The sequence below is a fragment of the Elephas maximus genome, chromosome 3, assembly GCF_024166365.1.
Source record: "Elephas maximus indicus isolate mEleMax1 chromosome 3, mEleMax1 primary haplotype, whole genome shotgun sequence".
Taxonomy (NCBI): domain Eukaryota; kingdom Metazoa; phylum Chordata; class Mammalia; order Proboscidea; family Elephantidae; genus Elephas; species Elephas maximus.
The window spans coordinates 72,485,478-72,511,969 of NC_064821.1; the positions used below are offsets into that span (position 1 = coordinate 72,485,478).

The 26,492-nt window shown below is 51.9% G+C and overlaps 1 protein-coding gene across 4 annotated transcripts; it reads left to right on the forward strand.

Moving 5' to 3' along the window:
* Positions 1–14,158: 14,158 nt before the first annotated feature.
* TINAGL1 (tubulointerstitial nephritis antigen like 1) lies at positions 14,159–25,202 on the forward strand. Of its 4 annotated transcripts, XM_049878560.1 has the most exons (12): positions 14,159–14,262; positions 14,607–15,182; positions 16,103–16,166; positions 20,798–20,890; positions 21,312–21,426; positions 22,512–22,635; positions 22,721–22,871; positions 22,999–23,188; positions 23,289–23,334; positions 23,597–23,720; positions 24,525–24,570; positions 24,665–25,202. In XM_049878560.1, the coding sequence occupies exons 2-12, from the start codon at positions 14,870–14,872 to the stop codon at positions 24,803–24,805; spliced, it is 1,407 nt and encodes a 468-aa protein (XP_049734517.1). In that variant the 5' UTR covers positions 14,159–14,262; positions 14,607–14,869; the 3' UTR covers positions 24,806–25,202. The 4 variants fall into 4 exon arrangements, with proteins under 4 accessions (XP_049734517.1, XP_049734519.1, XP_049734520.1 ...); XM_049878562.1 differs by lacking the exon at positions 14,607–15,182 and having other exon boundaries at positions 14,191–14,262; XM_049878563.1 differs by lacking the exon at positions 14,159–14,262 and having other exon boundaries at positions 15,114–15,202.
* The last annotated feature ends 1,290 nt before the right edge of the window (positions 25,203–26,492 follow it).

The following is a 26,492-nucleotide window of genomic DNA, read 5'->3' on the forward strand; positions in this document are numbered from 1 at the left end:
TCAATTCTTCTTCTGTCTTCTTTTTTCATTGTCCAGCTTTGACACACATATGAGGTGATCGAAAAGCCTATGGCTTGGGCCAGGCACACCTTAGTCATCGAAGTGACATTTTTGTTTTTGAACACTTTCCAGAGGTCTTTTGCAGTAGATTTATCCAATGCAATACTTCATTTGATTTCTTGACTGCTGTCTCCATGGGCATTAATTGTTGATCCAAGCAGAATAAAATTCTCTACAACTTCAATATTTTCTCTGTTTATCATGATGTTGCTTATTGGTCCAGATGTGAAGATTTTCGTTTTCTTTACACTCAAGTGTAATTCATATTGAAGGCTGTAGTCTTTGACCTTCGTCAGTAAGTGTTTCAAGTTGTCTTCATTTTCGCCAAGCAAGGTGGTATTATCTGCATAGCACAGGTGGTTAATGAGTTCTCCTCCAATCCTGCTCCCAGGCTCGTAAATTGATGTATCTTCCTGATGAACGGATCCATTTATTATTGTACAATGACCCTCTCCATCCCTAAGAGTATTTCTTGCCTTAAAGTCTACTTTGATATTAATATTAATTTTTTTGGTTAGTAGGTCTCATCCAGAGGGACTTAAATGTCTCTTAACTAATTTGGAAATTAAACTCTCTGTTTTTGTCGTTTCTCTGTTTATCCTAGAGGCTACAGTCTGCCCACTTAACTTGTTCAAGTCTAGGGTTAATCAGCACATTTACTCTTCTCCAGGACAACATAGGACTTTACAAAGGTTTAATCCCATTGGCCCACCTCCTAACTTATTTACCATTTTTGTCATGTATTTTAATTTTACATTGTTTTCTGTTTTAAACACAAGATATCATCGTTTTACACAATCAAGTTTCTTTTAGGTTTACACCCATATTTGTCATTTTCATTACTCATTTTCTCAGCATTTTTCATTGTACTCAGTGATCTGAGTAACCTAGTCTGATATTACCAGAAAACAGAAGTCTGACAGATTCCAGACTTCACTTTAAGGGGATGGAAACTGTGGCTCAGAGAGTTGAAGCCACTTGCTCAGTAAGAAATAGAGCCAGGCTACACACTGAGGACAGTTTTATACCAAGTCTAGTGCATTCTTCTCTGCCCCCAGCAGTGCCCTCTTTAGATTTGGTTTCTCCATGTGTCATAAAGAAGTCAGACCAGATGGTCTCTGAGGGTCCATTGGAACCAGACATTCTCATATCAGAATTTCATGGCTTTTGATTATCTGAGACCCACTCAGCCTCCCCACCACCTTCCTTCCGTTCAACGACTTGCTCTGTTTAACCCTGATGTCCGAGCTAGTCACGGAGAACTACCGGATCAGCCACGAGGGGGCAGTGATGTGCAGAGAGCACCCAAGTTCTGAGCTGACTGCACTGCCAAGGGCTTATTTCTTTATGGGAGTCTTTGCTTCTCACTGTCAGAGTAAAGGGTAAATGATTTAGCTTAGGATTCAAGTCCCTGTGTCCCTTCTGCTTCATTTCATTTCATTCATCAAACTCTGTCTGATGCCTCCTCTGGCACGGAGGAGGGGCCAAGGAGATAAGCAACTCTCTGACCCTAAGTTTGAGGACCTCATAGTCCACTAAATCCTTCTCTCCAGGCTAGGCTTTAGGCTGATTCCCATCTCCCTATCTTTGCCACCTGCTGTTCCCTACACAGGAGCCCGGGTGGTACACTCGGCTGCTAACCGAAAGGTCGGTGGTTCAAACCCACCAGCCAGCCACTCCAGGGGAGAAAGATGTGGCAGTCTGTGTTAGTAAAGATTTACAGCATTGGAAACCTTATGGGGCAGTTTTACTTGGTCCTATAGGGTCGTTATGAGTCAGAATGCACTTGATGGCAATGGGTTTGGTTTGGGTTTTTGGTTCCCTACACTAAAGTGCCTCCTCTTCCGCTGCTACTGCCAGTACATTTCCCCTCATCCTTGAGGCTCAGCTCAACGCCAGCTCTGCCCTGGAGCCTCCGGAATACTCCCATCAGAGCACCCCCCTCACTTCCCTGGGCTCCCACCTTGGTCTGCATCTATCACTGCTTGAGTTTTGGTCTGGCCATTTGCTTGTCTCAGCCTCCAGACTGGAAGCTCCTCAGGTAGGGCTGGGTCCTTCCTCCTCCACTTGGGCACTCTGTGCCAGCCCAGGATACAATGAGTGCTGGAGGGAAGTGGAAAGAAGATTTACGGACTGGGATTTCTGGCAGGGCTGGAGGGGGACAGAGCCCAGCATCTAGAGGGCACCATCTTGGCAGTTCCTGTCTCTGCCCCAAATCCCAAGCCTTTTGAGGCCCAGCTTTGCACTCGCTTCCGAGGAGATATCAAAAGAAGCTTCCGGTTCCAAGAACAAGTGGATAAAAAAGTGAAACCTTAAAAGCACCAGAAGAAAACACCAGAGAAATCTCTGACCAACTTTTGACTTTGAAAGGCCTTACTATAACTCAAAACCAGAAGCCACAAAAAAAAAATATATATATATATATAGCTTTTGAAGAAATGCTTACCTCATTCCTAAGATGATAACTGTGAATTTAAAACACACCAAGATTCCATCTTTCACCTATCAGCTTGGCAAAAATCCAAAAATCTGGCAACACTGGAGAAGCAGGTGGGACTGGGATGAGGGCCCCTGACTCCCAACCAGGCCCTTGACTTGCAGGCCTTTCCCTGCCCAAGTACATTTTGTGACCATGCAGCCACGTGGTGACACAGGGGGGACTTGCTCCTCTGGAACTCTCCTTATCTTTTGGTCACTGAAGCAGAAGCAGAGAATGTCTTTCCCAGGCTCTGATAGTTAGTGTGGAAGAGCTGCCCCCCACTCAGCCTTGAGCTGAGGGGATCATCTCCCCTGTGAGCCCAAGTCCCACCCAATTGTCTCCTCAGGCCCCTCACTAGCATCTGCCGCCACCGGCAGGAGGCGTTTGTTCTTGTTCGGTGCTGTAGAGTCAGCTCCAACTCATGGCGACCTTACGTATAACAGGATGAAATATCGCCTGGTCCTGTGCCATCTTCATGATTATTGGCATATTGGAATCCATTGTTTCTGCTATTGTGTCAACCCATCTCATTGACAGTTTCCCTTGTTTTCGCAGATCCTCTACTTTACCAACCACAATGTTCTTTTCTAGCAATTGGTCTTTCCTGATGACCTGTCTTAAGTAAGCAAGCCATAAAACCCAAAAACCAAACTCATTGCCCTTGAATCAGTTCTGACTCATAGTGACCTTATAAACCCAACCACCTACTGCCGTCGAGTAGATTCCAACTCATAGCGACCCTATATAGGACAGCGTATTTACAGAAGCAGACCGCCACATCTTTCTCCCATGGAGCTGCTGGTGGGTTCAAACACCAACCTTTCTATTAGCAGCCAAGGGCTTAACCACTGTGCCACGAGGGCTCCTTTTAAGCAAGCCATAGAGTAACACTAATGGATTGCCGGTGTTCCCTGGAGAGGGTACTCCGAGGCTGGTGGGAGAGGGGAGCTGGCCGAAGAGGGTAGGGGGCTCCGGGTCTTGGGGGTGGAGTCATTGAGGGGCTGAGGACATCCTTCAGTCCAGGTGCTGGAGTGAGTCTGCCCACAGGAGCCGCCAACTTCCAGCCTGTAAGGCTTACCTGCATCAGCTCCCCACCTCCCAAGGCTTATGTCTCCCTCCCCTCACCCTGCTGCTTGTCGGGGGCAGGGGGTGGCGGGGTGGGGGAGCGGAGGGTGGGGGTGGGGGGGGTGCTTGAGTGCTGACAACCTTCCAGGTCCTCAGGGGCTCTCTGATTTATGGGACTTTGGAGCACTTCTTGCCCCTGGGTTTCATGAGATTCCTCAGACTCCTGAAACGACGTATCACATCTCTTGTTTACTTGTGTGTGGCGGGTTTCTGATATTTGAGCCTTGACCTGATATATGTAATCAGGGTGTTTTCTTTCAGCAAATGTTGATTGCAGCCCATTGTGTTTCCGACAGGGAAATATGTCTTTGTCTATCTTAGGCTTGGACTTAGGTCGTCCTCTGCCTGTACATTATTGCTCACTCTTGGGAGATGCTGGGGCTGATGGTTACCGTTCAGGCTGATGTACACAGAGAATAGAGACCCTTCAGATGTGCAAGTGCGTACACAGTCCAGACTGTCTATGCTAAGCCTGTTTGGACTGATTTAGTTGGGTTCTAGTCCAGGTTGGAAGCCTGGTGGCGCAGTGGTTAAGAGCTTGGTTGTTAACCATAGAAGCCTGCAGTTTGAATCCACCAGCCGGTCCTTGGAAACCCTGTAGGGCTCTTCTACTCTGCCTTACAGGGCTGCTATGAGTCGAAATTGACTGGACGACAACGGGTGTTTTTTTTTTCAGTCCAGGTTGACCCAAGAGGTTGCAGCCACTTTACATTAGCTTCAGCTAGTTTTAACTGGCTTGGCCCACTTTATATCAGTTTGAGTCTTCTTGGTTCGAATAGAGGTTGACGATTCTGAGTTCATTTAGTCTGTTTTGATTTAGATTAGTTTAATAATAGTAGACACTTACCTCGCGCTTGTGATATGTCATCGTTGTTGGTACCAAAAGCTTTCCTTATATTAATTCATATCGTCCTCAACACAACCCTGCTGGTAGGGACTATTATTAATGTCTTAGTTTTACACATGGAGAAGCTGAGGCATGGAGAGCTTCAGAAACTTGCCCCGGGTTGTACTGACACTGAGTGCTGGAGCCAAGATTTGAACTTACTCCATCTGACTACTGAGTCCATGCTCTTGATCTCAGCACTATGTGTCTTAGTTACCTTGTTGTTGTTAGGTGCCGTCTAGTCAGTTCCAACTCATAGCAACCCTATGCACAACAGAATGAAACACTGCCCGGTCCTTCACCATCCTCACAGCCACTGTTATGTTTGAGCCCATTGTTGCAGCCACTTTGTCAACCCATCTCGTTGAGGGTCTTCCTCTTTTTTCACTGACCCTCTACTTTACTAAGCATGATGTCCTTCTCCAGGGACTGATCCCTCCTCATAATGTAGTCTCGCCATCTTGTTACCTGGTGCTGCTATAACAGAAATACCACAAGTGGGTGGCTTTAACAAACAGAAATTTATTTTCTCACAGTTTAGGAGCCTAGACGTTTGAAATCAGGGTACCAGCTCTAGAGGAAGGCTTTCTTTCTCTGTCTGCTCTGGAGGAAGGTCCTCAGCTCTTTTGGCTTCTGCTCTTGAGTGATCTTCACGTGGCTTGGCATTTCTTTTCCCCCATCTCTGCTCTGCTTGCTTGTTTAATCTCTTTTATATCTCAAAAGGTACACTCTAGACTAATCCTGCCTTATTAACATGACAAAGACAACTCATTTTCAATTGGGATTATAACCACAGGCATAAAGGCTAGGATTTACAAGACATATTGGCGGGGGGCACAATTCAATCCATAACACCATGCTCTAGCACTGCAGACTGAGCTTGCTGGAACCACTTCAGGACGACTTGCTCCTTCCTGAGCCACTTCTGCTCTTGCTGGCATGGGCTGCTTTGCGCTGGCTTGATCTGTACACAGCTTTCAACTTGCCCATTCTGACTGACAGTTCCCAGGCTTCAAGGAGCCTTGAAAGGGAAGACCACTGTAGTTGTTTCTTATGGCTGCCGTAAAAAAAAAAAAAAAAAAACACCAAATTTAGTGCCTTAAACCAGAAACTAATTCTCTCGTGGTCTAGAGGCCAGAAGAATGAAATCAGGTGCTAGAGGGCCACGCTCCCTCCAAGTGGGAGGCTCCCTGGAGGCTCCAGTGGAGAATCCATTCTTTGCTTTTTCCAGCTTCTGGTGACTCCAGGTGTTCCTTGACCTGTGGTCACGCCACCCTAATTTCTGCCTCCACGGTCACAATGCCCCCTCTTCTGTCTGTGTTCTCTATATGTCTCTTAGAAGGTCACTTGTTATTGGATTTAGGGCCCACTTGGATAATCCAAGTGATCTGAACATCTCAAGATCCTTCACTTAATTATGTCTGCAAAGACCCTTTTCTCAAATAAGGTCACATTCACAGGTTCCAGGAATTAGGACATAGTACTATCTTTTGGGGGGCCGCCATTTAGCTCATTACAACTACTAAGGGGTTACACCCCAGTATTCCCGCCCCCCTCCCCCCTGCCCCAAAGACTCAGCTCTTAGAAATGAGTTTCCCTGTAGGATTGTATATTAGTTTCCCGCCATAATAAAGTACTACAAAGTGGGTGGCTTAAAACAACAGAACTTTATTGTCTCACAGTTCTGGAGGCAACGAGTCTGAAGTCAGGGTGTCACAGGGCCATGCTGTCTCTGAAGGCTCTAGAGGAAGATCCTTCTTTGTTTCCCCCAGCTTCCGGCAGCCCCAGGCGTTCCTTGGCTTGCCACTGCAGCATAGCTCCCTCTCTGCTTCCGTCTTCACACAGCTGTTTTCTCCCTGTGTCTGTCTCTGCCCAACTTCTAATATGGGAGCGCCTTTAGGCTCTTTCTTTATGTTGAGGTGTAATCTATACCAAAGACCGTGGTCTTTGATCTTCATCCGTAAGTGCTTCAAGTCCTCTTTGCTTTCAGCAAGCAAGGTTGTGTCATCTGCCTAACGAAGGTTGTTAATGAGTCTTCCTCCTATCCTGATGCCCTGTGATTCTTCAAATGGTCCAGCTTCTCAGAAACAGAGAAAAGATTGAAGTTGTCAAGGATTTCATTTTACTTGGATCCACAATCAACACCCATGGAGGCAGTAGTCAAGAAATCAAAAGACACATTGCATTGGGCAAATCTGGTGCAAAAGACCCCTTTAAAGTGTTGAAAGCAAAGCTATCACCTTGAAGACTAAGTTGTGCCTGACCCAAGCCATGGTGTTTTCAATCACCTCATATGCATGCAAAATCTGGACAATGAATAAGGAAGACCGAAGAAGAATTGAAGCATTTGCATTGTGGTGTTGGTGGAGAATATTGACTATACCATGGACTGCCAGAAGAATGAATAGATCTGTCTTGGAAGAAGTACAACTAGCATGCTCCTTAGAAGCAAGAATGGTGAGACTGCGTCTTACATACTTTGGACATGTTGTCAGGAGGGATCAGTCCCTGGGGAAGAATATCGAGCTTGGTAAAGTAGAGGGTTAGCAAAAAAGAGGAAGACCTTCAACAAGATGGATTGACACAGCAGCTACAACAATGGGTCAAGCATAACCATTGTGAGGATGGTGCCGGACCGGGCAGTGTTTAGTACTGTTGTACATAGGGTAGCTATGAGCCAGAACTGATTCGACGGCACCTAACAACAACAATTAGACTCTTTTATACGGACACTTATCAGAGTGGATTAGGACTTCCCCTACTCCAGTATGATCTCATATTAACTGATAACACCTTCAAAGACCCTGTTCCCAAACAAGGTCATATTCACAGGTATAGGGGGTCAGACTTCAACACATCTTTTGGGGGGACACAATTCAATCCATGATAGATTGGTATTCACTCAAGTCTTGCGGTTTCATCACTTTCTGTTAAGAGATCAAAAGGTAAACAAGTAAAATGTGCTTGCAGTCACGGGAGAGGCCTTTGGACTTTTCAAGACTCATTTGTTAATATTTCCGGTTGGGAAGATGAGGAATTCCTGGAAAAGCCAAGCGTGGCATGGAAATGTCTCTGTAAACAGGCACTTCTGATCGAAAGGATGGTACCAGCTATCCAAGATGTTTACTGGTGGTAACACCAACCTGACTATTCCTGGGGGAGTGTACTTTAGTGAAAGTGAGGCCAAATTGAAGAGGCAGATTAAGAGATAAGGGGAGACCTTTAACCCTAAATCTCCCAGTACTCCTGGCTCAGAGTTTCAAAGAACCTAGCAATTTAGATGGAGATACAGGTGGAGAAATGGTGCCATTACTCAACAAACAGACTTTGCAAGGAAACAGCACTGAGGGATCCTTTGTGCTCAACTGACTCCAAACACCAGTGATACAGAAATAGGACAGAAAAGGGAAAGCTGTGTTTCTCTTTTTTGCATTTTCCCAGTTCCACCGACAACTAACAACCACAAACACTACCAGGTGTGAGAGTCAACTTTCTCCTTAGAGAACTTGGGCTTCTGCGGAGGCAGTGTGTTGGGGCACTCAGCACTTGGGCTTGAGGTCTTGCTCTGCCCCTAACAGCTATGTGACCTTGGGCAAGCCAGAAAGTCTTCCTAAGACTTGGTTTTCTCATCTGTAAAATGGAAATGATAGTGTTACCAGGCACACAATGCACTCCCTGCCTTGTTTGGCATATGCTGTGTGAAGATCAACAGTCTATCAAACAGCCTGGCAGGCCAGGGCCATGACACATTCATAGTCATCTCACCCTCAAATGGTCACTCTACACTGTTCAGAAATCCCACTCTGCGTCTCTAGTGGGCTTGAACATGATAACTACTTCCCATTTAGCCCTCTGCCCTTTTCCTGCCTCACTCTGGCAGGACCTTGCTCACTCTCCACTGGAAAAATAGAAACCAGAGGGAAGCTCTCTTGTCTTCGCATAACTAATTCTATTAACCCATCTCTTTTCTCTGCCCCTCAGATAACTGTCCTTGCTCCTATCAAAGGCCAGCTCCACCTTCCTGTGCTCTGGATCCCCTCCCCTCTTACCTTATCAAGGACTTTGATCCTTGGTAATCCCCTCTGTCTGCATTATCAATTGCTCCTCCTCTATGGGTCATTCCCATCAGCATAGTGACACAGCTTTGTATCTTCCATATTTGGACGAAACTCTTCCTTGACCCCATATTCCCTTCCAGCCAATGCCCCATTTCTCTGTTCCCCTTTCCACTAAAACTCTCCATAAAATTGCATAAGTTGTTCTCTCCAATCCATTGACTCCCATTCTCTCCCTAGGCAACCCATTCCCACGCAGCTTCCATCCCCTCTCTTCCACTAAGACTATGCTCATCAAAGTTGCCCCCAACATCCTTGTTGCCAAATCTAGTGGCTACTTCTCTGTCCTCAGCTTACTCAATCTGTGGACAGCATTCTACATGGGCGATCTCTCCTTCTTGAAGACACTCTCTTCTATTGGCATCTTCTTCTTCTTTTTTAATTGTGGTGAAAATATGCACCACAAAACATATACCAATTCAACAATTTCTACACGTACAATTCAGTGACATTGATTATATTCTTCATGTTGTACAACCATTATTGCTATTCTTTTCAAAATCATTACATGAGCATTAATGTAAACTCAGTGCCCCATAAACAAAACTTTCCCTTTTCCCCTCCCTCCTACCTCTGATAACCACTAATAACCTTTGGTTTCTCTATATTTGCTTATTTCATATAAGTGAGGTCATAAAGTATTTGTCCTTTCAAAACTGACTTATTTCTCTCAGCACGATGGTTTCAAGGCTCATCCATGTTGTGGCATGCATCAGGACCTCATTTCTCTTTATGGCTGAGTAATACTCCATTAAGAGCCCAGGTGGCATAATGATTAAGCACTTGGCTGCTAATCTAAAGGTTGGCAGTTTGAACCCACCCAGCTGCTCCAAAGGAGAAAGGCCTAGTGATCTGCTTCCATAAAGATTACAGCCAAGAAAACTCTATTCGGCAGTTCTGCTCTGTCACATGGGGTCGTTATAAGTTGGAATTGACTCAATAACAATCAAACAGTATTTCATTGTGTGTATATACACATATTTTGGCTGCTTCCACCATTTGGCTATTATAAAAAGTGCTACAATGAATATTGGTGTACAGGTTTCTGTTTGGTTCCTGCTTCTATTGGCTTCTTGACACCACTCTCACTGGCTGCCCTCCTACTTCCTTGTCCACTCTTACTCAGTCTCCGTTACTACTCCCTCCTCTCCACTGAACTTCTAATACAGGAGCACTCCAAGGCTCAGTCTTCAGCTCTCTTCTTGGGTCTGAGCCAGAAACTAGCATAGGTCACTTCCACCATACTCTACTGGTCAAAGCAGGCCCAGAGCCTGTCCAGGTTCAAGGGGAGGGAGCAGTCTCCACCTCTCAATGGGAGGAGAAGCAAAAAATTTGTGGCCTTCTTGAACCCACCGAGCTAGAAATTCAGAAGCCTTCCTTGATGCCTCCTGTCTCTCACCCATCACATCCGATCCTTCAGCAGGTAGCATCAATTCCACCTCCAGAATATGTCTCCATAAGGCCACTTCTCTTGCTCTCTGTTGCCATCAGCCTAGTACAAGCCTTAGCATCTTGGGCCTGAGTTACACCGCCGCCTCCCAGCTGGCATCTCTGCATCCACTTTTTGTTTTTAGGTGTTGTCAAGTTGGTTCCAACTCATAACGACCCTTTGTGCAACAGAACGAAACACTGCCTGGTCCTGTGTCATCCTCACAGTTGTGTTTGAGCCCATGTGTCCACTTTTACCCTGCAGTCATCAGCTCTCCACAGAGCAGCCCATGGGGGCTTTTGAACATGGAAATCAGATTGCATCACTGCATGTTTAAATCTCTTCAGTGGCTTAGAAGACAATTCAAGCTCCTGACGTGATATAGTTGCAGCCCACCTCCCAACCTTTTCTACTCCTCTGCCCACTAGCTCACTCTAGTCCACCACTCTGGGCTCTCTTCTTTTCCTCAAGCAGACCAAGTTGGGTCTGGCCTCAGGGCTTTGCTCTTGCTGGTCCGGCTTCCTGGAACACCTTTCCCCGGCCTCTGGGAATGGCTGTCTCCTGCTTGTCCTTCAGGTCTCAGCTCAGACCTCATCTCTTCTCTGAGACCTCCCTGACCGCCTCGTTAGTCCAGACTGCTATGCCATGTGCTATCTTCGTAACACTCCACATTTTGCAATGACTTATCGATGGGTTTATTTGCTTATTTATTTGTGTCTCTTCCCATTAGACTGCAAACTTCACAACAGCAGGACCTGTGTCTGTTTGCTGGGGACCCATATGGCCCCCTGTGGTAAACTGGACATGTCCAGAGCTTGAAGCAGTGATACCCAGGACGGAGTCTGGGATCTAGGCTAAGCTTGATGCTGTAGCATGTTGGGAAGTGACGGTATAATCCAGGCTAGGAATGCTGAGGCTTGAACTAGGCTGGTGGCAACAGAGAACAAGAGAAGTAGCCCTATGGAGACAGCCCTGAACACTTGGCACCTAGCATAGAGCTGGCACATCGTAAATGTTCAACAAATATTTGTTGAATGAATGAAAAAATCAAAGAGTACAGCATGCCACGGCAGGGTGCAAGGCACTACCACGTGGCCCCAAAAAGTATCTACCCCAAGCTCCAGCAAGCCATGGCCGTGCAGCACTCTATCGTGAAGTCCTGCACGCAATGCTTTTTGCCCCACAATTCAACAGCCCCCAGGAAAGCCAATATATCAGAACACGGCCCAACATGCTACACCATGAAGCCTGGCCTGGATCCCAGATTCAGTCCTGGGTGTCACTGCCCCAACCTCTTACCACAGGGGACCACACAGGACCCCAGCCTTAGCTGGAATGTTTTTTGAGACCCAAGCATCTGAGCCCTTGGGCTCCAAGTGGTGGGTCCTTGGCTGGGGACCTGGGTTGAGTAGAGTCTGCATGTCCATGTCTCAGCCTCAGGGAGGCACAATACGTCTTTGTCTTCCCAGAAGGCGCTGCTCAGCCTGCATAGGAGAATGGCCTATTCTGAGGACCTAGAGCAGCTGTGAGGTTTGGGGGAAGCTCTGGTGGGGTGAGGGGAGGCCTGGCTCACTGCTTTGCTGTGTGACCTTAGGCATGTCACTGCCCCTCTCTGCAGAAAGAAGATAGCACAAGAGGGCCTCTACAGAACATCTGGTACAACTGGGAAACCAAGGCCCAGAGAAAGGCAGTGGCCACTCAGGGTTACAAGGCAGGGGGGAGTCACTGCACAGACCAGGCCACTTGCCTCCCAGGAAGGTTGGAGGAGCCAGAGAGGGTAAGTCCACCTGGGTGTCTCCTCACCTGTTCTCTGCCCCAGGCCCTTGGACAAGGCCCCACTCTGGACAAGAATAAGATAAAGAATGAGTCACCAGGAAGGAGGGGGTCATGGAAGAGGAAAGTGGGGTATCCAGCCCCCTTCCCCTGGCCCTGCCCTTTTCCTCTCCTTGGCCAAGGAATCCAATGAGTCACAAGATTCCACTGGGGCAGGCTCAGTGCCAAGTTCAGTGACGATGGAGGGACTCCTGAGCCATGCTCTTGGCTCTGTTGTCTTCCCCTGTTCTGTGTCCCTGCCTCCGATGCAAAGACAGACAGACAAGGATAGGCAGACAGCCAAAACACCCAAAGAGATACCCATCCACACATATACATAGATACCTAGCAAGACAGACAGGCAACACAGACAAACACATAAGGACAGTCACACAGATGTATGTACAGACATACAAGCCAACAGGTACACAAACATAGGCAAAACAGTATACTGACCGATGCACAGATACACGGACACACAAACGCACAGGCACAGAGCAGGCAGAAAGATAAAAAGATAGACAAGCAGACACAGACAATCAGACACACACACAAGCAGAAACACTCCATAAGCACAGATGCTCAAACACACAGAAACACATGCACGCATAACACAGACTCACACTGCTAGACTACAGGTGGTGATTTTGGGCAAAGGACTGGCCGGGTGCTGCCGAGCCATCAGGCCCAGAACCACATGGAAACTGGACCACACAGATGGGCACCCTTGGCATGAGCCCTTCTGAAGATAGCCTCCATCTCCCACCTGAGGATATGACATTCACCAATACTGAGGAGTCTATCTTGCAGCAAGATGAATGGCAGTTAGATATGAAAAGGGACTTCCCAACCAGGAAGGTGTTGAGACCTGTAGTGGGTGACTAAGGGTGACTGGGGGAAGGGAGTGGAGTGGTGGGGGTAGGGAGGCTGTGCTCCTCTTCTGAACCTCAGCTTCCCATCCAGGTTTTATCCTCCCAGGTCCCTGCAGAGAGCAGACGGGGTAGATCCCTGGGAGTTGTTAGTGCCAACGCAGGGGCCCTAGGACATTAACTCTCTCCCACCCACCAGGGCAGGACCCCTTCGATGACTCATGTCCAGAGCCCCATGGCAGGGCGTAACCCAGCCACAGATTCCCATTGTCCTGGCCCCCTTCCCTCCCCAGGGCTGGCCAGCTGAGGATGCCCCCTAGGCTGGGAGAGGGGTGCAGGAGGTCAGTGAGAGGGCAAAGGGGCTCCGGCTGCTTTCCCTTCAGGGGCAGCATGCAAGGCTTAGGCTGGGGGACGCGGGAGTGTCTGTCTGTCCAGGTGTAGTCTCCCTCTCATCCTCCCTGCTGTTAGAGTCCTCTGGCCCAGGCCCAGACTCTCCTCGGAGAGGGGATTGCGCAATGGGGAGGTAAAAGGTGACGGCAGGCCTGGTGGGACAGAAGTCCCATTGTTTGGGGCCCAGGCTGGCCTGGGCAAAGGAAGGGTTTATGCCCTGCCCGGGGTGGCGGGGGGGGTGCTCTGTAGAGGGTGCCAGCTGGCAGGCTTTTGCCATTGGGCCTTTGGAAAAGGACAGGTGCCAAGCAGGATGCCCTCGGGGTTGGTAGAGGGGTAGTGCTTGGTGGGGTGCTGGGGAGGGCAGACCCAGAGAGGGGTCACAGGGCCCAGAGAAACTGGGCCAGGCCAGGAAGCAGCCCCCACATCACATACCCCTCCCTCCAGGGGATGAGCTGTTAGGGCATCTGCAGGGTCCTAAATCATCCTTCTCCAGATTCCAAACATTCCTGGGAACTGAGGTGGCTTGGGGCTGCCCCAAGCCTGGGGGGCACCGTGGGTGTGTGACTGTTTTTATTTTTGAGGGTCGGGGGGGACTTAAAGATTTTTGTCACCTTTACCTTCTCCATCATTTTCCAGCCTGGACTTTACAAACTTAGGTCCAAAACTCAGAGCGCCACCATCCTCTATCTCCACATCTCTGCGCGAGACCCTCAGTCCCACAGTGAAGGCCATTGGTAAGTCCCTCCTGGTGTCTGACCACAATCTTTTCTGCTTCAGTTGGAGTTCCCCCTCCTAAGGGAAAGACTCCCAGGAGACCTAGCATGGACAATCATGTGCACGTCATTCCTGCCCCCACCCCCAAGTCCCAGCTTCTGAGTTAAGGGCTACTCCAGGTGCAAAGAGCCGGCCCCTCCCCCCGGCAGGCTGGGACGACGGGCGAGCAGGCGTGGCGGGCAGGCGGGCGGGGCCGTACAAAAGGCGATCCCGCCCCACGCTCCGCTCCTCACTTGACTTTGAGTGTCCCGCGATCGTCAGTCGCGGAGTCCGGAGGAGGCGGCGCGTGGGGCAGCCAGAGCCCAGCCCACACTCCTTACCAGGTAGGGACGCTCCCCTGTTCGGAGGGGAAGAGGTGTAGACGGATGGGGACATAGAGGGGAAGAGGGAGCAGGCAGAGGAACCAAAGCAGAGGGCAGAGGGACAACCCGGAGGCAGAGAGACACAGAACCGGACAGAGAGAGGACAGGAAAGACAGAGGGAGAGACAGGAGGCGCAAAGTCAAGGGCCCAATTTAGGGCTACAGGCTGACGTAGGAACAGGGGGCTCAGGGCAGGAGAGAAACCTCTGGGTCAGGGTCGATGGATGGGTTGGTGCCAGGTGGGGAGTACCAAGAATGCCACACCCCATCTTGTCCTTAAAGGTCCCTTTTTTTTTTTTTTTTTAGGCAGGCCAGGGAGGGCCTGCATTTCTGGCCCTGTCCCACCTCCCCCACCTTCCACCCTCCGCCCTCCAAGGACAAATCAACTGTGAGTCCTCTGCCCGTGTCTTACCTGGGGACTCAAGAATTGGAGTCTCTGACCCTGCTGAACCCCCTTGGACTCACAGCCCCCAGGAAGCTGGGAGATTGGGCCCTGGGGTGTCAGGGGGTCTCTGCTGCCCACCACCCCTGATCCCTGACCTCTGCCCCTCCCGGGCCCAGGAGGCACCATGTGGCAATGTCCACTGGGGCTGCTGCTATGGTTGTTGCTGCCGGCCAGCCAGGTGGTCCTGGGCACCCAGCCAGGTCGTGGGCGCCGGGAGCTAGCACCAGGTCTGCACCTGCGGGGCATCCGGGATGCGGGCGGCCGGTACTGCCAGGAGCAGGACCTGTGCTGCCGCGGCCGCTCTGACGACTGCGCCCTTCCCTACTTGGGCTCCACCTGTTACTGTGACCTCTTCTGCAACCGCACCGTCTCCGACTGCTGCCCTGACTTCTGGGACTTCTGCCTCGGCGTGCCACCCCCTTTTCCCCCCATCCAAGGTGGGCACCAAGATGGCCAGGTGGGTGGGCCATTTTGTCAACCCCCGACTCAGTCAAGTTCAGGAGCAAGGCTGACGCACTGACATTTCTAGGGGCGGCTTAGAATCGGGGAATGAAACCCTACCCCGCTCCCTGTGCCTCCCGTCCAACTTGAATCTCTCCAGCAAGACTGGGAGAGAGAAGATCCTTGGTCAGTGGGATTCTAAGTTGGCCCAGGGGAAGGGCAGCCTCCTGCCCTTTCTCCTAGTCTTGTCTCTATTCCGGACATAGAAGGTGCTGGCCCCGCCTGCTGACTCACCATCAGGCTGATAAAGCACACAAGGTTAGTCAGGGTCATCTGAGCCAGTCCTCTGCCTTTGTTCAGTGTTCTCTGCCCCTGAGACGGCTGGTTACTACCTGGGAGGTGGGTCAAATCCGTTCATCCTTCCAGCCCTCTCTGCCATTTACATGCACTTGCCTCTGTCCAATAGGAGAATCACTTGAATTCCTTCCCATAATTCCTGGGACTACGGGCTGGGACACTACATACCACGGTTATTATCCCAAAGTGCTGTGTTATCTCAGGGGAGTCACTTACCTTTTCTGGGCCTCCACTTCCCCATGCCTCTCACACTCCCATCTCCAAGTTCATTTAAATGGCAAAGGATCCCAGGAATATTGTGGCTGGTATTCAAGTGAAGCAAAAGGAATCGTAGAGTCACTGACGAACTTCTCATGTAGCAGTTGGTGTGTGCCCCTGCAAGAGGTGGCTCCAGCTATAGTGTGGCTTTAGTTTCAGGGATGGCTGGCTGAGATCGACAGGAGGTGTGTGTGACTGAGATGACCTTGGGAGGTGGCCGATGAGGTGCAGGGAGGAGTCAGGGTACCTGACCCTCTGAGGACCTGGCCACCCACTTCTCTTCTCTTCTTCCCCCCACCAGGATGTATGCATGGGGGCCGCATCTATCCAATCTTGGGAACCTATTGGGACAACTGTAACCGTTGGTGAGTGTTTGGGGCATGGAGGGGGCTTGGCTGATGGGCCCTGTGGCCCACAGACTTGGTTCTATCTCTGCCACTCACTTGCTGCGGGCAAGTCATTTCACTTCTCTGAGCCTCAGTTTCCTCATCTGTAACATGGGAATTCCAACACTGACAATGTCAGCTTGTGTAACAGCAGTCCCCAGGAGTGGTCAGCCACGGATGCCTGGCTCTAGGTGCTGTCCTTGAGCTGGGAGTCATTCCCTACCCCTCCCAACCATTCCTGCCGTCACAGGAGAGCCCGAGAGGGGGCGCCAGGAAGGAAACCTCTGGCTGCAGCATCCGCTGCCCTGGGCCGGATGAGGGTCAGGGATGGCTGAGCTGGCAGCCTTCCAGCCTGAAAGCAGGGCCTTCCCAGGAATGTCACCTCCTCCCTCCCCCTCCCCCTCAGGCCAGGCCAGGCCCAGCAGGAGGAGGAAGGGTCCATTGGTGTCCCCTCACCCCCGACCCCTGACTCAACTAGAGGCCTGAGATGAGAAGGGGAGAAAAGGTCCGTAGGGAGTCTTGAATGCCATCATGGAAATACTGGAGACCCTCACCCCCCACCCCCATTCCCCAGAGGCCCTGGGGAGAAGGAAATTTTTTGGAATGGAATGTGCATAAGCTGTTTCCATTGCCTCACTGGGGTGAGGGCTGCCTGGGTCACAGTGAGAGAAGGGACTTGTGCGTTTCAGCGTGTGTCTGGGTGAGAGAATGTGTGTGTGTGTGTGTGTGTGTGTGTTTATACAGTGTGAGTGCATGTGAACTGTGTGCACGTGTTCAGAAAGGCAGAGGTGCCTGCATGACCCTGCTGGCCCTCATAGCATGCCTCTGGACACCGAGGGGTTAACCTGCCTCCCACTTCTGTCCCTGGGCCTGGCCTCAGAGGCCCCCTCTGGAATGCTTGGACCTGCTGCCACCAGCCCTGTCTAGACCTGCTTGGGCAGCCCTGGGGCGAAGGAGGAGACGGTAGCAAAGGACCGATCAGCCCACTGCCCCACCAGGATAGCTCGATGTGGCTGCGCCCCTTCGTGTTTATGCAGGACCTTCCAAGGTGTGCGGACCCCCAGAGATGCTTGAGAAGGGCTGCTGCCCCAGGGGGTAGCAGGGGAAGAGAGGGCAAGGAGAGACCTCTCTCCCCCACAGACTGACGCTCCTCCAGCCCTCCCTGAAAGTGCCCCCGCCTGCGCCTGGGCTGGAGAGCCCAGCCATACTGGGTCTTAGTTCCCCTTGAGGCTCCTTAAAAGGCAACAGTGGAGGCGGGAGCCTCGGGCAGACTTGGAAGGAGGCAACTTAGCATCTTGTAATAGCAGAGTTATGAGCTCGTGAAAGCATCATAGAATTCCTAAAATTCAACTGATCAGTCAACAGCTATTTCTTGAAGACCTAGTGGGTTCTGAGCCCAGGGGCTACATCCAGAACAGGACAGACACAGTCTTTGATCTACTGGAGCTTTTAGTCTAACGGGAAGCACATGGAAGAACAACTACACTCAAAAAATAATTACAACCTGTAGTTGCCATGAGTTGGAATTGACTCAACAGCAATGGGTATTACAGGCAAGAAAACCCTATGGGTAGGAATCAACTTGAAGGCAACAGGTACAGTTATAAGGAAAAAGAGAGACTAATTGGGGAATCTTAGTTTAGAGTGAGGAGGAGTGAGGGAAGCCCTCTCCAAGGAGGGGACATATGTGCTAACCTCAGGGAGAGGAACAGAAAAGAGCAGCCTAGGCAGAGGGAACAGTGAATGGGGCAGCCGGGAGGTGGGGCTGAACTCCACGTGGCAGGAGCAGTGAGAGGGCAGAGAGGTCCCCGAGGGGGTCCTGAGCCACATCCCAGGGGCTGTATAAGCTGTGCAGAGGATTTTGTCTTTTGTCCCAAGTGTCCTGGCAAGCCACTGAGATGTAATTACGATCTGATTTACATGTTCTGACTTCAGGGTAGGGAGGGAATGGGCCCTAGGGTATGAGGGAGGGGATCAGTGAGAGGCAGAAGGCCCAGTTAGGAGGCCATTGCTGTGGTCCAGGGGAGAGGTGATGGAGGCAGCAGTGGAGAGGTGAGAGATAGATGGAGCCAAGAGCCTTCCATGAGTGCCATCCTCAGGATGTGCTGATGGATTGGATATATTGCGGGTGGAGGGACACCATGGACCTCTCAGAATTTTGGTGGATTAAGGTGCTGTTTTCTCAGTTGAGGAATGTTGGGGAAGGAGCAACTTTGGGGGAAGGAAGGCAGCTTTGGCCATTTTAAGTTTGAGATGCCTTTCACATACCCAGAGGAGCTCTCAGGAGGTCAGTTGGATATAAGTCTGAAACTCAAGAGAGGCGAGGGTCCGGGGGTTCCTGTAATGAGGACAATGATAGTACATAGCCCTCATGCACTTGAGATGGGCTAGGCCCTATGCTGTGTGCTGTACAAGCCTCACCTCATTTCATCCCTGGAAGGTGGTCCTGTTCCCCTTGCCTTCGAGTTGATTCCAATTCATAGAGACCCTGTAGGACAGAGTAGAATTGCCCCCTAAAGTTTCCAAGACTGTAATCTTTATGGAAGTAGACTGCCACATCTTTCTCCCTCGGAGTAACTGGTGGGTTCGAACCGCCAACCTTTCCGTTAGCAACCAAGTGCTTTAACCACTGTACCACCAGGGCTCCTTGTGGTACTCTTGTCCAGTCCCACAGCCCAGTGCCGTTGACTTAATTCCGACTCATAGTGACCCCACAGGCCAGAGTAGAACTGCCCCATAGAGTTTCTGGTGGTACTCTTACTATCCTCATTTTACAGACAAGGACATCGAGGCAGAGGGAGTTTAAATAACCTGCCTGAGGTCACACGACTTGTCAGCTAGGATTGGAACCCAGGATTTGAATTCCAGTATCTGTGCTCATAATCACTTCACTATGTTGCCTCAATCATGCATTCATTCAACAAATATTTGTTGGGTGCCGATTACGTGCTAAGAAACCCTGGTGGCATAGTGGTTAAGTGCTATGGCTGCTAACCAAAGATCAGCAGTTCGAATCCACCAGGCGCTCCTTAGAAGCTCTAGGGGGCAGTTCTACTCTATCCTGTAGGGCTGCTATGAGTCGGAATCAACTTGACGGCAATGGGTTTATGTGCTAGGAAACCCTGGTGGTGTAGTGGTTAAAAGCTATGGCTGTTAACCAAAAGGTCAGCAGTTCGAATCCACCTGGCTCTCCTTGGAAGCCATATGGGGCAGTTTTACTCTGTCCTATAGGGTCTCTATGAGTCGGAATTGACTCGATGGTGATGGGTTTGCTGGTTTGGATTATGTGCTAATAATACCAAAAACCAAACCAAACCCATTGCTGTTGAGTCAATTGGGACTCATAGCAACTCTACAGGACAGAGTAGAACTGCCCGATAGGGTTTCCAAGTAGTAGCTGGTGGATTTGAACTGCCGAGCTTTTGGTTAACAGCCAAGGTCTTAGCCACTGTGCCACCCGGGCTCTGTGCTCAGTAAACTATAGGGATGGGAGGTTTAGGTTCTGTTTTCCTAGGCACTGAATATACCAAAAAACAGCTGCCCTCAAGGAACTTAGAGTCTATGGGGAAACAGGTATAAACCATACAAATAACTAAATAAACAGTATGTCAGATAGTGACACACGCTAAGGGAAGGGAGATAGGAAGTATGGGGTAGGTTGAAGTTTAAGATAGAGTGGCCAGGGCAGGCTTCTCTGAGAAGGTGACGTTTGAATAAAGACTTGGAAGAAGTGAGAGTGAGCCACGGGGATACAGGAGGAAGAGCAGCTCAAAGGCCCCAGAGCAGGAGGACTGCTGGTGTATCAGAGGAACAGCGAGAGGCCCTGTAGCCACTGGAACCCAGGCCTAGGAGGAAGAGGGGGATTCAAGAGAGGACAGATTATGCAGGCACAGCACTGGGTTTGGTTTTCTCTGGTGTTGTCCATCATGGTAAGGACTTTGGCTCTTACTCTGCAATGTGAAGCCAATGGAAGCTTTGGGCAGACAAATGATTTGATATGACTTAGGTTTAACAGGGTCACTCTGTGTTAAAAATACACCAAAGGGGGTGGGGACCAGGGCAGAAGCATAGAAGAATGAGGAGTTATTCGGGTGAAAGGTGGTTGGATCATGGCTGCAGGAAGGGGTTGAGATGTGGCTTGGATTCTGGATGTGTTCTTAAAGCAGAGTCAATGGGATTTGCCGGTGATTGGATCAGCGCATAAGCGAAAGAGAGGAGTCGGGGGTGACTCCCAGGTTTTTGGCCTGAGTTCCAGGAAAGATGGGGTTGCCATTTTCTGAGGCCGTGGGAGAAGCAGGCTTGGGAGTGGGGGAGAGGAGGAATTTGGTTTGGGATGTGTTAAGTGTGACCTCTTGTCAGACACCCAATGGCGATGTTGAGTGGCAGTAAGATCCTCTGGAGTTCAGGGAGAGGTCCAGGCTACAGATAGAAACTCAAGAATTGCCAGCATGCAGTTGACATTTAAAGCCACAAGGCTGGATGAGATCGTCTAGGAATTCTCCCATAGACCCTGGTCCAGAATCCCAGGCCCATGTTGACCTCTGAGGACTCTTCCCTTCAGAAGGTCCCCGATTTCCACTCACCCCTTCCTTCCCTCCTTATCTTACCAGCACGTGCCAGGAGAAAGGACAGTGGGAGTGTGACCAGGAGCCATGCCTAGTGGACCAAGACATGATCAATGCCATCAACCAGGGCAACTACGGGTGAGAAAGCCTTGGAAATGCCCACAGGGGGCACACATGCACGTGCGCGCGCGCACACACACACACACACTTTCTCTGTCTTTGCCCGAGATGCATGCCCTGGCATACACCCAAATTCGGATTTTATTTGCCCTGGGTGGGCCAAACAGTTAAGCACTCAGCTACGAACCTAAAAGTTGGTGATTTGAACCCACCTAGTGGTGCCATGGAACAAAGGCCTAGCGATCTGCCTCTGAAAGGTCACGGTTGTGAAAACCTTATGGGGCAGTCCTACTCTGACACACACGAGTTGGTGTTGACTTGCCAGTAACTGGTTTGGCTACACTTAGCCAGCATGCGTCTCCCCCATCCACATGCATGTACCCCCAAGACCCCCCAGCCCGGCCAGGTCTGTGACCCTCTTCCATCCTCTCTTGTTCAGGTGGCGGGCTGGGAACCACAGTGCCTTCTGGGGCATGACCCTGGATGAGGGCATTCGCTACCGCCTGGGCACTATCCGCCCATCTTCCTCTGTCATGAACATGAACGAAATTCACGTGAGTCCACTCTTGCCCACAAGCCTGCCATCTCCACGTGGCCTAGGACCCCAGGTACCCTGGCACCCTGTGCCCTGGACCTGTCTCCCACCAATAGGCTGTGTGCTCCTGAGCAAGACACACCCCTTCTCTGGGTATTCATTCCTGCCTGTAGTAAGATGTGCTGCACTGGAAGAACTAATGCTCAGATTCTGAGTCTCGTGGCTCCAACATCAGTCACTCCCTGGCTTCCCCAGCCTGGGAAAAATGCTGTTGGTCCCAGAACGACTAGGTCAGAGCCCAAAAGGACCAGAGGTCATCTTGGTATTTTGGGAAGGGAAGGACAGACACTCCTCCAGCTCTAGCCAGAGCAGCAATTCTCGGAAACAAATGCTGACTTAGCGGAACCCCTGGGGAGGAGGGGGCTTCTAGAACGGTCTGGAGGGAGAAATGGAACAGACTATGAGCAGCCAAAAGGTGGGGAAGGGGACTTCAGCAGGATGAGCCTGGGACACATGCTGGAGGATCTTCTATCCGTCAGGGTTGGGTAGGGAGGAGGTGGGCATGGTGGGAGTGGGCCTTCCTGTAGAGGGACCTCAGTCCAAGGCTGGGGTGACCGGATCATGCCCTTAGTCCCCTGGGCCTCTGGCTATTTTCTGCCTGCTGCTGTTTGCCTTGGCAGCCTGCCTGGTCACGGGACCCTACTGCTTCTTTCCTCCCCTGCCCTTTGGGGCCTCGGCCTGAAGCCCAAGGTCCTGGTGGGAAGAAGGGCGTGGCAGATCAGAAGGGGCAGAGGAGGGAAGAGGCAGGGGTTGGCAATGGAAAGGCTGGTGACTCTTCCTGGCTACTTCCCTGTTCCTGGCCTCAGTTGCCACATCTGTAATATGACACTAGTCACCCTCCACCTGGCACATGATGACACTAGATGATGCTTGGTTCTTCTACTCAAGTCAAAGTTGAAAGTAGCTGCAACCCCTCAGCAGCAGGAGGATTCAAGATCAAACTGAAGAAGTCCCTGGGCTCTTGGTGGCCCTCCACCACCAAGGGCCCCTAAGGGTCAGGCCAGGGCAGAAGCAGGAGGCACATGAGTGACCTTTGCTTTGCAGACAGTACTGGGCCCAGGGGAGGTGCTGCCCATGGCCTTTGAGGCTTCCAAAAAGTGGCCCAACCTGATCCATGAGCCACTCGACCAGGGGGACTGTGCAGGCTCCTGGGCCTTCTCCACAGCAGGTATGCCCAGGGGCAGAAGCTGGTGAGGTGGGAAGGGAAGGCCAAGGCCTGAGCCCCCTGACCGCACCTCTGCCTCCTCCACCAGCTGTGGCATCTGATCGCGTCTCAATCCATTCTCTGGGGCACATGACACCCATCCTGTCGCCCCAGAACCTGCTGTCTTGTGACACCCACAACCAGCAGGGCTGCCGCGGTGGGCGTCTCGATGGTGCCTGGTGGTTCCTGCGACGTCGAGGGTGAGCAGCCAGGGGTGTGGGCAGGGCAGAAGGCCTGAGGCTGGGACCCTTGGGACCCTGCAGACAGGGCCTGGGCCATGCTGTACTGTGCTCACTCTGCCCTTGCTCCCTCCTGCTGCCCCTCCAGGGTTGTATCTGACCACTGCTACCCATTCTCAGGCCATGAGCGGGACAAGGCGGGCCCCGTGCCACCATGCATGATGCACAGCCGGGCCATGGGTCGGGGCAAGCGCCAGGCCACTTCTCGCTGCCCCAACAGCCATGTCCATGGCAATGACATCTACCAGGTCACTCCTGCCTACCGCCTAGGCACCAATGTAAGTCTGCACTTGAGTGAGGGGTCAGAGGCAGGAGAGTGATGGGGGTCAGCCATTGGCCCATGAAGAATCCTCTCTCCCCGCTTCCCCGACCCTCTAGGAGAAGGAGATCATGAAGGAGCTGATGGAGAATGGCCCTGTCCAAGGTAAATACCCCAGCCCTGTCTCCTGGTTTTGGAAGCTTGTGTCTGCTTGAGACTGGGCACAGCACACACAGGGGGTCTGTACAGTGCTGAGCAAGCAAGTCCAGTGGGAGAGGGCCATGTCCCCTCCCTGTGGGCAGCACCTGGATGGGGCAGTTAGAATCTTAGTACCCAGAGACCTGGGTTGGGCATGCATCCCTAGGCCTGGTCATTGGTGTCTGTGCTGATGGGTGGGGTGGGCTCCAACTTTGACCTCTGCCCACAGCACTCATGGAGGTACACGAGGACTTCTTCCTGTACCAGGGCGGCATCTACAGCCACACACCAGTGAGCCAGGAGCGGCCAGAGCAATACCGCAGGCATGGGACCCACTCCGTCAAGATAACAGGGTGAGAGCCTTGGTGGGCAGAGGAGGCCTGAGGCAGCAGGGGTTGCACTGGCCTCGAATCCTTATAAGTTCTCAGCAAAGCCAGGCCTGCTCTCCCATTCCAGAAGAGGAAACTGAGACTCAGAAGGAAGAGGGGACTTGCCCTGGGCCACACAGAGTTGGGGTCTTCAAGGTTTTCTAGGAACTATCTCTTCTTTACACGCTGGGATAAAAACAAGCCCCATAAAATATAGACAAGGGTTCAAGGGAAGCTCAGCCTTCTCCCCACCTCAGCACTTGTCTCAACTCTGCCTGACTTCGAGTGACCTGGGCAGCTCCCTTGCCCAGCCCTCAGTTTCCCCATCTGACATAATGGGAGATGTTAGACTAATTGATTTCAACGGTCCAATCAATGAAATGTTCTTTGCAGTGGGGATTTGGAGCCTCTAAGTTACCCTCGCTCTCTGAGTCTCCTCCTTTTGGTCCCTGGCACCCACTCCTCCTTGGCTCCCCAAGTGAGAACAGAGGGCAGGGAGGGGGAAGGACAGTCCCAAAGAACTGGCTCCCGGGGTCTAAGTTACTGGAGGACCCAGGCCCAAGTTCTCCCTCTTCTGCCTAGCCCCTCCACTGCCTTCCCCCAACATTGGGCTTAGGTGTGCCCACTTACAGATATGGAGATGGAGGGTGGGGCAGAGAGGGAGGGAGAATTGCCCAGGTCATAAGGGTCTTACCCAAATTACCAAAGGCAGCAGGGGCCTGGGTGGGGAAGGTGCAGGACCCTGAGAGCGTCAGTCAGCTCCTTGCCCCTTCACGGCTGCCCCTACAGGTGGGGAGAGGAAACACTGCCTGATGGAAGGACGCTCAAATACTGGGTGAGTCCGCGCGCCCAGAGGCCGCTGTTTTCTTTCTCTTGTCTCCTCTTCCCCTGGCCCTCCTGCCATTCTCACGTCCTGTCCTCATCCCCAGACGGCGGCGAACTCCTGGGGCCCAGCCTGGGGCGAGAGGGGCCACTTCCGCATCGTGCGCGGCGCCAACGAGTGCGACATCGAGAGCTTCGTGCTGGGCGTCTGGGGCCGCGTGGGCATGGAGGACATGGGCCATCACTGAGGCCGCGGGCACCACGCCGGGCCCGGCCTCGGGTCCCAGCGGAGGGGCAGCCAGCGAAAGAGCTTCCCGTGGAGCCGCGGCCCCCACCCGGCGCTACGGAGCTGCCAGCGCAGGCGGGCGCCACGGGCCTAATCCCGGCGCGCTCTTTCCGCTGACGCAGCGCGCAGACCTCCCAGCGGGGGACGCAGCAGGACCTGGCCTGGGGACGACGGTGGAGGCTTACAGATCCCAGCCCCACGCGCCTCCACTCAAGACCACTTAAGCCGGACACCCTGTCGTCTCCAGCCCCACTATCCCACCTACCCCACCCGGTTACTCTTATTCTTCAAAGATATTTATTTTTCTGTTCACTGTTTTAAAATAAAACCAAAGTATTGATAACTACAGTACCTTGGAGCCTCTGGGAATGGAAAGCCAGGCCAAAGTTGGGAAGGCTGGCATATGGTTAGACAGCAGAAAGGACTGCCTGAGGCGATGCTGGTTGGCAGGGTGGGTGGACTAGAAGTCCTAGCTGCTCCATTCAGCCCTAATTGTCAGGGCCCTGGGCACTGACCTACTGGGAGGCGGGGCATGGATGGCACGGCCTTTGGCCCCCAGAGAAGAGTGGGCCTGTGGGAACCACCTTTCAGACGCTGAGTTAGCACTGCCTGGGGAGGGGAGCACCCCCACCAACCAGTAGAACTGGCGCCAGTGCCCAGCAGGCAAGGGGGGCACAGCCCCACAGAAGCCGCAGCCTCTGTCTCTGCACATCAGCCTCTCCAAGCCACCCAGCCGAAGGCCCTCTCCTTCCTCTGCCCCAGGCCAAGCTGGGCCTGCCTACCCCACCCCTCCCACCACCCCAGGCTCCCCATGCCAGCAAAATAAGCCTAGGCCTCAGCTTGGCTTTCAAGGTCGTTAGGACCTGCCCAACCAGCTTTCTCACCCGCTTCTTCACCCTGTGCCCAGGCAACTCCAGAGTCCTCACTGCTCCCACATGTCAGCTCCTCACAAAGACCACTAGGCATTTGCACATACTGTTCCCTCTGGTCAAATGGCCTTCCATTCCACCCACCCTTTGTCCCACTCCAGTTTCACAGCCAACTCCAATATTCCTTCAGACAGTACCTACGGAGCAGTCCTGGTGCACCGGGTCTGTGCAAGGGGGCGAGACCACCCCAACCCCACCCAGGATGGATTAGACATCCCTCTCTGAGCTTACCTGCACCCTGCCATTTCACCCGGTGTTTCGCCTATCTGTTGTCCGCCTACCTCTCCCAGTACACTGGAAGTTCCTGAGGGCAGGGACTGGGGCTGGTTCATTAGGCGGACCTGGGACCCGTGTTGGTCCCTGGCATAGGGTAGCATTACAGTTTGTGGAATGACTGGGCAAATGTGACCATTCCCTTCCCTCTACTTCCCTCCTGCCCCGCCCCATTTCTCTAGGCACAGATGCCCTTCCCTTCCTGAAACCCAGAGGCTGTGCCTGGGGACAGGGATCCTGGACCTAAGAATGGCCCACGCTCCCACCCCCAGCTGATGGAGAAGGCAGGGGTAGCTGGAGGCCTTGAGGGGAGGCAGTGAAGAGGTCATCCTCTCAGGGACACTCCCCAGGCAGGAGCCCTTCTGGGCCTACAGCTCCCCTGGGCATCACCTGAAAGGAACGTGGGCCCGGCCTGATAAGCCGTCGCCTTTGTTTCATTTCCTGTTT